A 12,957-nucleotide genomic window follows, 5' to 3' on the forward strand; every position below is an offset into this window, starting at 1 on the left:
TCAATATTTTTTTTATAAAAGGTATTTTTTACTTCAGGGGCTCCTTCTTCCATATCATTTTCCTATCATTTCTGCTGAGGTAGCGCACATAGCCTCTATCCTCGGCATCTGCTGCCTGGACTACATGTCCTATGATGCTTTTGTTAATGTGCATGTGCGATGCTGCCTCGCATGCGCCTTATTGATGCTTCACACTGATCTGTAGTCCAATGAAGGGGAGGACATTGCAATAGCTACAGTGAGGCTCCATTGGGACCCTTCTGCATGAGTCAAGTCACTGCAAAGGCTGAAGTCAATTTAGACAGAATTGGGGAGGTACAGACAACACTGCCAACAAAAACAATGGGGCAGATCCACAGAGCAAGTACGCCGGCGTATCTACTGATACTCCGGCGAACTTTCAAATTTCCTGCGTCGTATCTTTAGTTTGAATCCTCAAACCAAGATACGACGGCATCTGGGTAAGATCCAAAAGGCGTACGGCTTCGTACGCCTTCGGATCTTAGATGCAATACTTCGGCGCCCGCTGGGTGGAGTTTGCGTCGTTTTCCGCGTTGGGTATGCAAATTAGTGATTTACGACGATCCACGAACGTACGTGCGGCTGTCGCATTTTCTAACGTCATCTGTAGTCGGCTTTTTCCGGCGTATAGTTAAAGCTGGTATTTTGCGGCGTATAGATAGACTTGCCATGTTAAGTATGGCCGCCGTTCCCGCGTCGAAATTTGAAATTTGTATTTTTTTTTGCTTAAGTCGTCCGTGAATAGGGATGGACGTAACTCACGTCTAAGCTAAAAAAATGACGTCCTAGCGACATCATTTAGCGCAATGCACGGCGGGGAAATTCCGGGACGACGCATGCACAGTTCATTCGGCGCAGGGACGCGCTTCATTTAAATGAATAATGCCCCCTAATCGCCGATTTGAATTCCGCCGCCAGAAATACACTACGCCGCCGTAACTTACGGCGCAAAATCGTTGAGGATTCGAAATTCCGCCAGGTAAGGTACGGCGGCGTAGCGTATCTCTGATACGCTGCGCGGATGTAATTCTCTCTGGATCTGGCCAAATGGGTATAAAGTAGTGTTAGTGAAGTGATTAAAGCTTTTTTTAGGTTGGGTTGAACACTTTGAACCAATTAATTTGAGTAAGATATGGCAGTGTGCTGGACATCCTCAGTTGAGGATAGGAGACCTAAAAGGGACCAAAAGCGTCACCTTATCAGAATGTTTTCTGGGATTTCTGGGCAGGAAGTCGGTATGTGATGGAAGGATACGCAAATAAACCCTCCTATTCTTACAGCCGAGGAAGATGGCTGTTGAAGATAATTTTTTTCCACTGTGAAAATAAAAGTTATACATTTTAATCAAATGGTTTGCTTGATGGCCACTACCCAAACAGCATTTCAACTTGATATGATGTTACATAGTCTCTTGAGTAATCGTTTCCAGCCCATCTAGTTATTTTTTTATCTTTATTTGGTAGTAAGATAGCTTAAAGGAACGGAAAAAGTGATTAATTATGATAGAATCTGGATTGGAATCAATACATTTAAGGCCCACAATAAAATGTCGATAACATTTCCTGAAGCTTAGTAAGAACACTTACTAAGCTCTAATAACCGTTCTCATAATTTTAAATGGGGGCTGCTGGAGAGAGAATGGCTGACAACAATAGTGTGCTGCCCAAGTGACCGCCACTTACCAACGTGATAGGTACTGTACAGTCCTGTAATATAAACTTGTGCAGCTGTCTGCCTGCTGAGCCATCTGCTCACATACCACCGCCCCTGCCCATGAGTTATCCTACATTGACCCAAAAGCCTAATGCATTTGCTATTTCCATATCTGTGTGTTTTTGAAAATTTTTCTTCAGTCCTATTGTATTCACTCTATATTCGCTTGCCGACCAGCCATCGTCATTATACTGTGGCAAGGTGGCACGATCCTGCAAATCATCTTAGGTGTAGAAATTTGTTTTGTAGGCGCCGCTGGTGATGCGTGCGCAGGCCCGGATTTCCCACAAGGCCACTGAGGCCAGGCCTTGGGGCGGCAGGGCGCCAAGGGGCAGCAGTGGCATAGATTCCCCCGACGCCCGGAACATACAGTTAAGGGTGGTAAGTTATGGGTGAATCCGCTCGCTTGTTAACAAGTGATTGCGGTGATGTCGCTGAAATCACTTGTAAAATGTGTGCTCCTGTCCATCCTCCCCCCCACCCCACATACCTCTCTCTGCTGGCTCTGTCTTCGGGACTCCGTCCTCCCCCCGGCCACCGAGTCTGTTACCTGTCCCTGCTGCCGATGTACACAGTGAGAGGGGAGAGCTCTTCCAATCTCAGCTGTGACAGGAGTTCTAGCACAGTGCTAGGACTCCTGTTTTGGAGGTGACAGGGTCAATAAAGAGAACATGTCACCTCCAATTGCTATCACACAGGGAATTGTTTTTTCCTGTGTGATAGCAAAAAAGTTAAGTGAAAAAAAATTGCTAAAATAAATAAATAAATAATAAGAAATAATAATTAAATTAATAAAATAAAAAAGTCATTAAAACGTAAAGAATAAGAAAAATAATAAGAAAATTATACAAAGACAAAAAAAAGTAAGCGACAAGCTACAAAAATAAATAAAAGTAAAAAAAGTGATTAGAAAGAAAAAAAAAAGAAAAAAAATATTTGAGCTAACCGTGCTGCCCCTGCCATCCGGGTTGCCATTCTCAGTTGATTTGAGGGGGTGGTTCGTTTGGCGGGAGGGGGGTGCATTGTGGAACCTGGCCTTGGGGCGGCAGGGAGAGCAAATCCGGCCCTGTGCGTGCGCTCCCATTGGCCAGAGGGGGGGAGCCAATCAGTGTATCCGGTGGACTCGATTTCCACCGGCCACCTGCAATCGTTCCCCGCAGTGACAGTAAACAAGGCAGATCTCCATTCTGATAGGGGAGATCCCACAGATCCTGTCTTTCTGCTAAGCAGGGAGATGGATCTGTGTATTTCCCCAGTCACACAGTCCCCCATACAATTAGAAAACACAAACAGGGAACACATTTAACCCCTCGATTGCCCCTGATGTTAGCCCCTTCCCTGCCAGTGTCATTAGTACAATGTCAGTGCATATTTTTAGCATCGATTACTGTAATAATGTCACGGGTTCCCAAAAAAGTGTCACAAATGTCAGGTGTCTGATCTGTCCACCACAATGTAAATTTAAAAAATAATAATAATAATAATAATGCCATAAATCTATCCCCTATTTTGTAGATCTGATAACTTTTGCAAAACCCAATCAATATACACTTATTGGGATTTTTTTTTACCAAAAATATGTAGCAGAATACATATTGGCCTAAATTGATGAATACATTTATTTTTTTTCAAAATTGTCGCTTTTTTTTGTTTATAGCGCAAAAATAAAAACCGCAGAGGTGATCAAATACCACCAAAAGCTCTATTTGTGGGGGGAAAAAAAGGAATAAATTTTGTTTAGGTACACTACAGCATCGCACGACCATGCAATTAAAACAATGCAGTGCAGTATTGCACAAAATTGCCTAGTCATTAGGGGGGTAAATTCTTCCGGGGTTAAAGTGGTTCAAATGTTATTGCCCGGATCTGCTAACGTTACTATATGTGTGTTATATTATGGACTTTGGCATTTTGCATATAAAAGCCAATTCACAAAGATTATTACAAGGGTTTTACTCATAAAAATATTATTGCCTTCTGGCTGAAGAGTTTCTATGAAGTTTTTATTGCAGAGAACAGGAAAAGGGGCGATGATAAAAATAATGACTCATTAGATTCAATACGTAATAATGAGAGAAGCTTATACTTACAGGGCCAGATCCACATAGCGAGTACGCCGGCGTATCTACTGATACGCCGGCTTACTTTCAAATTACCCGCGTCGTATCTTTAGTTTGAATCCTCAAACCAAGATATGACGGCTTCTGGGTTCGATCCGACAGGCGTACGGCTTCGTATGCCTTCGGATCGTAGGTGCAATACTTCGGCGCCCGCTGGGTGGAGTTTGCGTATTTTTCCACGTCGGGTATGCAAATTAGCTTTTTCCGACGATCCACGAACGTACGCGCAGCCGTCGTCTCTAGTCGGCTTTTTCTGGCGTATAGTCAAAGCTGCTATTTTGCGGCATATAGATAGACTTGCCATGTTAAAGTATGGCCGTCGTTCCCGCGTTGAAATTTGAATTTTTTTTTTTGCGTAAGTCGTCCGTGAATAGGGATGGACGTAAGTCACGTCTAAGTTCAAAAAATGACGTCATTGCGACGTCATTTCACGCAAAGCACGGCGGGAAATTTAGAAACGGAGCATGCGCAGTTCAATCGGCACGGGGACGCGCTTCATTTAAATGAATCACGCCCCCTACCCGACAATTTGAATTCCGCCGCCAGAAATACACTACGCCGCCGTAACTTACGGCGCGAAATCTTCCTGGATTTGACTTAAAGCCAGGTAAGATACGGCGGCGTAGCGTATCTCTGATACGCTGCGCCTATCCAATTATATGTGGATCTGGCCCATAATTTTTAAGGGCCCATGCACACTAGACTTAAAAATCGTTGCTGCTATCAGAGTTTTGTGTTTTGCCTGTAGAAGCAGTTCAATGTTATTCTATGTGGCCATGCACATTAAGCTCAGTGTTTAGAGGCAGAAAAAAAACCTTTTGGTTTGCATTTTTGATAGCAGTTTTCTGGCAAAAAAAAAAATGCAAAACTCCTGAAAAAAACACCAAAAGCACATGTTGTTATTTTAAGCCCAGTTGTACAAGAAGCCTAAAGATGAACATCAGGGAAACAGCTGCGTGCCAGGAACCTACCCAGGTGTTACAACAGCGAATGAATATTCGCTGTTGTAACACTGATCCTCAATCCAGCCAATCAGAAGCAGGTCTGATACCCGTTTTCCAATTGCCAAAAAGAGATAAGTTCCAACTGGCCGTCGAGGTGGAAGGAGGAAACGGAGGCCACCGATGTAGTAGCGAGCAGGGGAAGGGAGAGCTGCCGCCGTAGAGGAGCAAGGGAAGCCGCCGGTGAAGCGCTGCATAGATGGGGTAAGTGCGCCTGACCCTCCCGCCGACTGACTGCCGGGGTGGTGGTGATGTTTTCCGCCCCCCCCCCCCCCAAAAAAAATGACCACAGGCCGCCACTGGCTCTGTCCCTCTATCAGCACATTTGCATGCAACACACCTGGCAATCCTGTCCCTCCCTCTCCCAGTCTGAGTGCTGCACTATAGAAGATTGCAAGAAGCTGATACCAAGTCAAATTGGAGTACTTACAATAGCTGCAGTCACAAAAATAACGTAATAATAAAAAGAAAGCCGATATGATTTGTATCTTTTTTTATCTGTCCAGCATCATTATCAATATCTTATCATTATTAGTATTAAGGAACCGGCCGAGATTCGAACCATGTAGGGGCAGGCTGAATGTACCCAAGTTGAACGATCGATCAATCAACTTGGGTACAATCAGCCTGCCGTATTTTACATGGGATTATTGCTAGTGGCTGTTATAGTTGCTAGCAATAATCACTGTGTTCTCCCGGCAGGGACGGCTTTCCCTGCCTGGAGAACAAAATGGTTCAACGGGAAAGACTCCACTGTCAACACTAACTGGGTTGATGGGGGAATCGAGAGGTTTGCAGGAGAGAAATTCACTTTGTCTATGACCGTCCTTAGTATTATACATGATTTATATACAGTAGTACCAACAGCTTGTGCAGCACTTTACAGAAAAAAGGGAGACAGTACAGTTACAGTACAATACTTGTATTGTATTGTCTTGACATAAGGGTTAGGAGGACCGTTCTCATGAAAGCATACAGTCTAAATGGAAGGGGCAAATGATACAAAAGACAATAACTGTGGGGTGAGTTGATGGAGAAGGTAAAAGTTCGGTTTTTAGGTAGAAGTGGGATAGGCTTTAGGCCCCTTTCACACGATAAGCCCGCTTAGATCCGCCTGTCCGTTTTTCAGGTGGATCCGAGCGGGCCACCCATTGACTCCTATGGGCAGGCGGATCTCAGCGAATATGTGTCCCGCTGACACCCGTCTGCCATCCGATCCAATCAGATCCACTCAAAACAGACGTATGGCGAAACGTTCGCCATCTGTCTAGCGGATCAGATGGGATCTGATGAAAATAGACATGCTGTCCGTTTTCCCCAATAGAAATCAACGGGGCTCTGACAGGTCCCTCCATGGTCAGTGAGCAGAGACAGACCTGTCGTCCGTCGGCTCAGTGGAGATCAACGGAGCGATCTCCCGCGGAGCTAGCGGATCCGCCCCGTGTGAAAGGGGCCTTACAGAAAAGATTTCCAGGGAACGTCTAAAGGTGGACAGTGTAGGAGATAAGTGGACAGATTGGAGTAGGGAGTTCTAGAGGATCTAGCAGGTTCCGGAGAAGAGCATGGGAGGTGCGAAAAGGATGAGTTGGGTGGTATTTTGAGGCTGGTGATATAGCTTAGGACAGATGTGGATGGTGTTGACTGTTGCTAGTATTTAGAATTTTATCCGTTGGCCACTGGCTGAGCAGAAATCAGTGGAGGGATTGGCAGTTAGTGGCATTGGAACCTGAGTGGTTGGTAAGGTGGATGAGTCTTGTAGCAGACTTCGTGAAAGACTGAGGCCCCGTACACACGTCCGAGGAACTCGACGTGCCAAACACATCGAGTTCCTCGTCGAGTTCAGTGTTGAAGCTGCCGAGGATCTCGGCGGGCCGACTTTCCTCATTGAACAACGAGGAAATAGAGAACATGTTCTCTATTCGGCCCGACGAGTTCCTCGTCGGCTTCCTCGCTGAAAAGTGTACACACGACCGAGTTTCTCGGCAGAATCCAGCTCCAACCGAGTTTCTGGCTGAATTCTGCCGAGAAACTCGGTCGTGTGTATGGGGCCTGAGAGTAGAAAAGCCTGTGTAGATGTAGGACAGCGTCGCGAGTTGCAATAATATTAATAATGATTATCTTTGTGGTATCATTGGCTGAGATGGGAAATATTATAGAGGTGATGGTGTCCAGATTTTTGTCGGTGATTGTTTGAACGAGGGGAAGGAATGGTACTTTTTTTTTATTGATCTTGGGAGTTTTAGGTTTAAATGGTAATTTCAATCAGAAAATTAAAAGCTTTCATACCAATGCAATATTTATATTTATGAATTGGACGTTTTGACACTAAAATTATCACATGATTATTATTTATATTTTATGTTTGAAAACATTTTCTTTTTTTTGTTAACTACAGCTTTGTGATGTGACACTTACCATTAGAACCCACAATCAACTCATTTCAGAAAGCCGTCTGGACTGAGTTCTTTGCTCATACTTTCTTCATCATGATGTATGATGGTGGAGTTTGTCCTCTACATGTCCTGTGAGGAATGACAAGGAAATTAGATATTTGGAAGACTGTTGTTGCAGCTCTTTCTTCCAGAAAGGCAGTGAATTATTCATGCCTAAATGAAGCAGTACTGGAGGGTCTCTGAGAGGCTGCTGGCTGGTGAACCGTGCTGAGCTCAGCAGTAACTGCTGCATTTTCCATAGTGTCTGTATTAACTATAGTGGTGACTGCAGAGATATTGCCGATTCCCTCACCAATAAATAAAAGAATCGGAAGGGTGTTTCATGCAGTAGTGCCAAACAAAAATTAAATATACCCTTTCAGTTTAACTAGATTTAAAAGAAAAGAAAAAAGCTCCATTTGTGTAAATAATGTAAAATAAACATAACCATCACACAAGCCACAGTATAATAAAGCTTGGTTTAAAAAAATCTTGGGGCAGATTCACGTACCTCGGCGCATATTTCCGCCGGGCGTAGCGTATCTAAGATACACTACGCCGCCGAAACGTATGTATTTTTTTTACGAATCCTCAAAGAATTTGCGCCAAAAGTTACGGCGGCGTAGTGTTTCGTTGGCGGCGTAAGGGCGCGCTATTCAATTCGATGTGATGGGGGCGTGTTTTATGTAAATACGTCGTGACCTGACGTAAACAACATTTTTTTTGAGCGGCGCATGCGCCGTCCAAGGGGGTATCCCAGTGCGCATGCTCGAAATTAAACCGGAACAAGCCAATGCTTAGGACGGTGACGTCATTCTACGCAAATCCCTATTCGCGAACGACTTACGCAAACGACTAAAAAAATTCAAAATGCGAGGCGGGAACGACGGCCATACTTAACATTGAGTACGCCACCATATAGCAGGGGTAACTATACGCCGGAAAAAGCCGAACGCAAACGACGTAAAAAAATGCGCCGGCCGGACGTACGTTGAATACTCGACCCGGAATTCGACGGAAACGCCACCTAGCGGGCGCCGAAAAAATGCTCCAAAGATCCGACGGCGTACTAAGACGTACGCCTGTCGGATCGATCCCAAATGCCGTCGTATCTTGTTTTGTGGATACAAAACAAAGATACGACGCGGGAACTTTGAAATTACGCGGCGTATCAATAGATACGCCGGCGTAATTCTTTTGTGGATCTGCCTCCCCTATGTTTAAAAAGTCACAAAGAATTTTAAACACTATTAATTGTATGAAGTTAAAGTATACCAAACTTTTTATTATTTTTTAGTTTTGAATGAGTTCTGTGTCCTTATAGGGAGATGTCTCTTCACTTCCTGTCCCTGAGATACAACAGGAAGAGGAAATCTCTTCAGAGTGAAGAAAAATCCCCCCTAGGTAGCCGTCACTAATTTTGGTGACCATAACATTTTGGATTTGCCATTACACTATGTGATGATGACCACCAAGACAGGCATAGAGGGTGAATCTCCCCAGCGTAGACACAGGCAACAATTAAAAAACATGGCAGGAAGCTTTATCAGTTTCCTACAGTATACAACATTACAAAAAAAAGAGTGACATTATGTGTACAAAAGGTTCCCTTACATTGTTTGTTGCTGTGCTGCTTGTAAATATGGAGGAAAAAAAATACCTGCAAGCAAGAGTAAAAATAAATTGGTTCCATATAATAACAGCATATAGTTATCAGAATACAATGTAGTATGTAGTAAAGACATTGATGATATTCATACAGTTCTATAATTCCACAAGGTTTTACTCTGTGCCAGGGTCATTGTGTAATTATACCCTGTTGACTGATACTCTGATCTTTGCAGAATGATGGATCAATGGGCATGCCGCAACCTCCCCAGCCAGAAGTGAGGACTAAAGATTACATGGTGGAGTCTGTGCTGGTCATGTTCTTCTGCTGCTTCCTAACAGGCATCATTGCCGTGGTCTACTCTCATGAGGTGAGACATAGGACAGGGGCAAGTGAGAAGAGCTCAGAAAAAAATCAGCATGCTGGCTTTGTCGTTTAGAGCCCTTGCACACAACTGGGCCCATTCAGCTTAACCACGTGCTTACTGGGCACATATACCCCCCTCGTGCCCAGGTGAAATTTCAGCTTCCGACACTGCGTCGCTTTAACTGACAATTGCACGGTCGTGCGACGTGGCTCCCAAACAAAATTGGCGTCCTTTTTCCCCGCAAATAGAGCTTTCTTTTGGTGGCATTTGATCACCTCTGCGTTTATTTTTTGCGGTATAAACAAAAAAGAGCGTCAATTTTGAAAAAAAAATACAATGTTTTTTACTTATTGCTATAATAAATAACCCAATTTTTTTAAAAAAAAAAACTTTTTTTTGCTCATTTTAGGCCGATACGTATTCTTCTACATATTTTTGGTAAAAAAAAAAAAAAAAATTGCATTAAGCGACTGGTTTGCGCAAAAGTTATAGTGCCTACAAAATAGGGGACAAAATTATTATTATTTATTATTTAGTGAGGAGTTAATTGAAGAATTTGAAGATAAAATAATATAGAAACATAAAAAAAGGTAGTTACGCTAAGAGTTATCTCTCTGTGAGAGAGAAATGGCCATCACCTTAGGACACTAGAGCGTCTATGAATACTTTGCTTGTGTCCTGTACTGTGCGATTAAAATAAAAGTTCTACCTTCAGTTATACTTTAACCACTTCCATACAGGGCTTTTATACACACATCCATACCAGGCATATTCTGGCACTTCTCTCCTACATGTACAAATCATAATTTTTTTGCTAGAAAATTACGCAGAACCCCCAAACATTATATATGATTTTTTAGCAGACACCCTAGGGAATAAAACGATGGTCATTTAAACGTTTTATCTTGCACGGTATTTGCGCAATAATTTTTCAAACGCCTTTTTTTTGGAAAAAAATTGTTTCATGAATTAAAAAAATAACAAAACAGCAAAGTTAGCCCAATTTTTTTGTAAAATATGAAAGATGATGTTACACCGAGTAAATAGATACCTAACATGTCACGCTTTAAAATTGCGCACACTCATGGAATGGCGCCAAACTTCGGTACTTAAAAATCTCCATAGGCAACGCTTTGAAATTTTTTACAGGTTACCAGTTTAGATTTACAGAGGAGATCTAGTGCTAGAATTGTTGCTGGCACTCTAACGCACGCGGCGATACCTCACATATGTGGTTTAAACTGCGTTTACCTATGTCGGCGGGACTTGCGTGTGCGTTCGCTTCTGCGCGCGAGCTAATGGGGACAGAGGCGTTAAAAAAAATTGTTTTTTTTTTTTACATATTTATTTTTTTACACTTTTTTTTATTTTTATTTTTTTTATTATCACTTTTATTCCTATTACAAGGAATGTAAACATCCCTTGTAATAGGAATGTGTGTGACGGGTACTCTTTATGGAGAGATGTGGGGTCAATAAGACCCCACATCTCTCCTCCAGGCTGGAAAGCATGAAATCGGTGAAAAAAAATTCACTGATCTCATGTTTACCGTTGCTTAGCAGCCGCAATTGCGGCTTTGTTTACTTACGGGGACCCGGCCGTGACGTCATCACATCGCGCCCGGGTCCTCCGACGGTCATAGAGATGACTGGTGACCATCTGGTGACCAGTCATCTCTATGCTTCCTGCCAGCGCCGGACGTTTCGTTCTCCGGGCCCCCGATGGCACGGGAGAGCCCTGAGAAGCACCGGATGGCGGCGGGAGGGGGGGTGTCCCCTCCCGCCGCCTGTAAGAACGATCTAGCGGCGGAACCGCCGATATGATCGTTCTTACATTGTGCAGAATCGCCGGCAGAAGAGAAGGATATCTGAATGATGCCTCTAGCTGCAGGCATCATTCAGATATCCCCCCACAAAGCCCAGGACGTCATATGACGTCCACCCGGATCGGTAGAGGTCCTTTGTGGACGTCATTTGACAATGGGCCGGGCGTGAAGTGGTTAAAGTGCTGGTTGAGATAAGGGAATGTAAAGATTGAATGGAAATAGGAGTAAATTGTATTTGATATAAAGCACACTTCAGCAACTGGTTATCATTGCAATACAAGAGTTCATTCTCTCCTTAACTAGCACTTTGAAGTGTATTTCCACATTTGCAGCCAAACAGGGACAACATCTATTCTATTTATAATGGTCCTAACTGGATAGTACGCTTAAACTGTCCCTTAAATGCAAATTGCAAACTATTCCGAACAATAGACACTGCCTAAAGAGTTCTACAGTATGTATAAACCTGCTCCAAAGAATCAACTAGAAAGGTAAGAAATATTACAAGGAAAAAAAACAAAAACCTTAAGCTCTGACAAAGAGGGCACTATAGAGCCCATGGAATATATTGGCTTGCTTACTCTGACTTCTATGATAAAATAAGTACTGTTGGACTCAAAACTATTGGTGTGACATTTCTTTTGCGATTATACCCTCAGCAAAGGAAAAAAATGACAGGGGTTCTAACCCATTACAAATAAGTTAAAGCTTAAAGCAGAGCTCCACCTAAAAAGGGAAGCTCTGCTTGTCTAGCAGTTACCTGGTTATGCTGCTGTGAACTGAGCCGGAAGTTCTGCCTCCCGTCTTCCCCCAAAGGCGGCCCATTGCGCAGTAATAAAACTGGTTGTGAAGCTGCAAGGCTATACTGCCGGTTCCCATTAGTCAATTAAAAGTAATTTTTTTCTGAAGAAGCCAGGAGCTTCTTTTTACGTTTTGAATTCCTTACTGAACAGAAAATGGAACTTTAAATTGCAAAGGAAGGCAGAATATGTATTCTATAACATATTTCTCAGGTACGATTGAGCACAACAGTTTACCTTTACAGGAAACAGTTAGTATAATGCGCATATAAGCTTACAACAAGCAGTAAAATCTTAGCAATCTGTGTTCCCTCTGAGCAGCAAAGCTGAACCCCTTGAACTACCATTTTCGGAAATTATGAAAATTTAAGCGCTTTTTCTTTTTTTTACAAAATGCATTTTGTGTGAATCACTGGACTAATTCCAGGTGCAAAGCATGTAACAGCTGTAATTTGATTGGTCACTATAAACACCTTCATTTTCTAAGAAGCACAATGAATTTTAGAAGCTTGGAGGAACTTATCATTTCTTGTTTTGTTTCTATCAGACCCGAACAGCTCTGAGCAGAGGAGACGTCCTGCAGGCCCAGGAAGCCTCCCGGAAGGCCAGATCTCTCGTCCTCTTCAGTCTTCTCTTTGGAGTCTTTGTTTCAGTCAGCTGGATTATATATGTAGTGGTCGCTATCTTTTTATGAAAGGGCATGGAGTCCAGGAAACCCACACATGTGGTTTCTACCTTACTTCCATCAGAAACCTTTCAACATACCACTCATCAGCTGAATTATCAGCCATCTAAACCCCATCATATGTATGGGATCTCTCAGCACTACATAAGACATTGCCTGGACGCGATTGTGCTGATTGGGAAATACAGAAATGTGTATATGTACAGAAAACATTTAAATAAAAATATACATTTTCTTTTTTATTTATTTCTCTTTTTTCCCATTTGATGTAATTTATGATACACTAACCAGCTGTCAGTCACATGTATAAAAAGTAAGTCTGGAAGTTGTCTGCTGCCCAGATATTACCTTTCATATTCAGGTATGTTTAGCATGATCTCTTGC

The 12,957-nt window shown here is 42.9% G+C and overlaps 1 protein-coding gene across 1 annotated transcript in view; it reads left to right on the forward strand.

The window, feature by feature from the left end:
- Window positions 1-12,815, forward strand: part of PRRT1B (proline rich transmembrane protein 1B) — a 48,345-nt gene extending 35,530 nt beyond the window's left edge. Inside the window, exons 3-4 of the mRNA XM_040324396.1 lie at window positions 9,132-9,266; window positions 12,436-12,815. Of these exons, the coding sequence (XP_040180330.1) occupies window positions 9,132-9,266; window positions 12,436-12,582 (282 nt within the window). The 3' untranslated portion in view covers window positions 12,583-12,815. The remainder of the gene's footprint in view (window positions 1-9,131; window positions 9,267-12,435) is intronic.
- The last annotated feature ends 142 nt before the right edge of the window (window positions 12,816-12,957 follow it).

The sequence above is a fragment of the Rana temporaria genome, chromosome 9 (genome assembly GCF_905171775.1).
Source record: "Rana temporaria chromosome 9, aRanTem1.1, whole genome shotgun sequence".
NCBI lineage: Eukaryota > Metazoa > Chordata > Amphibia > Anura > Ranidae > Rana > Rana temporaria.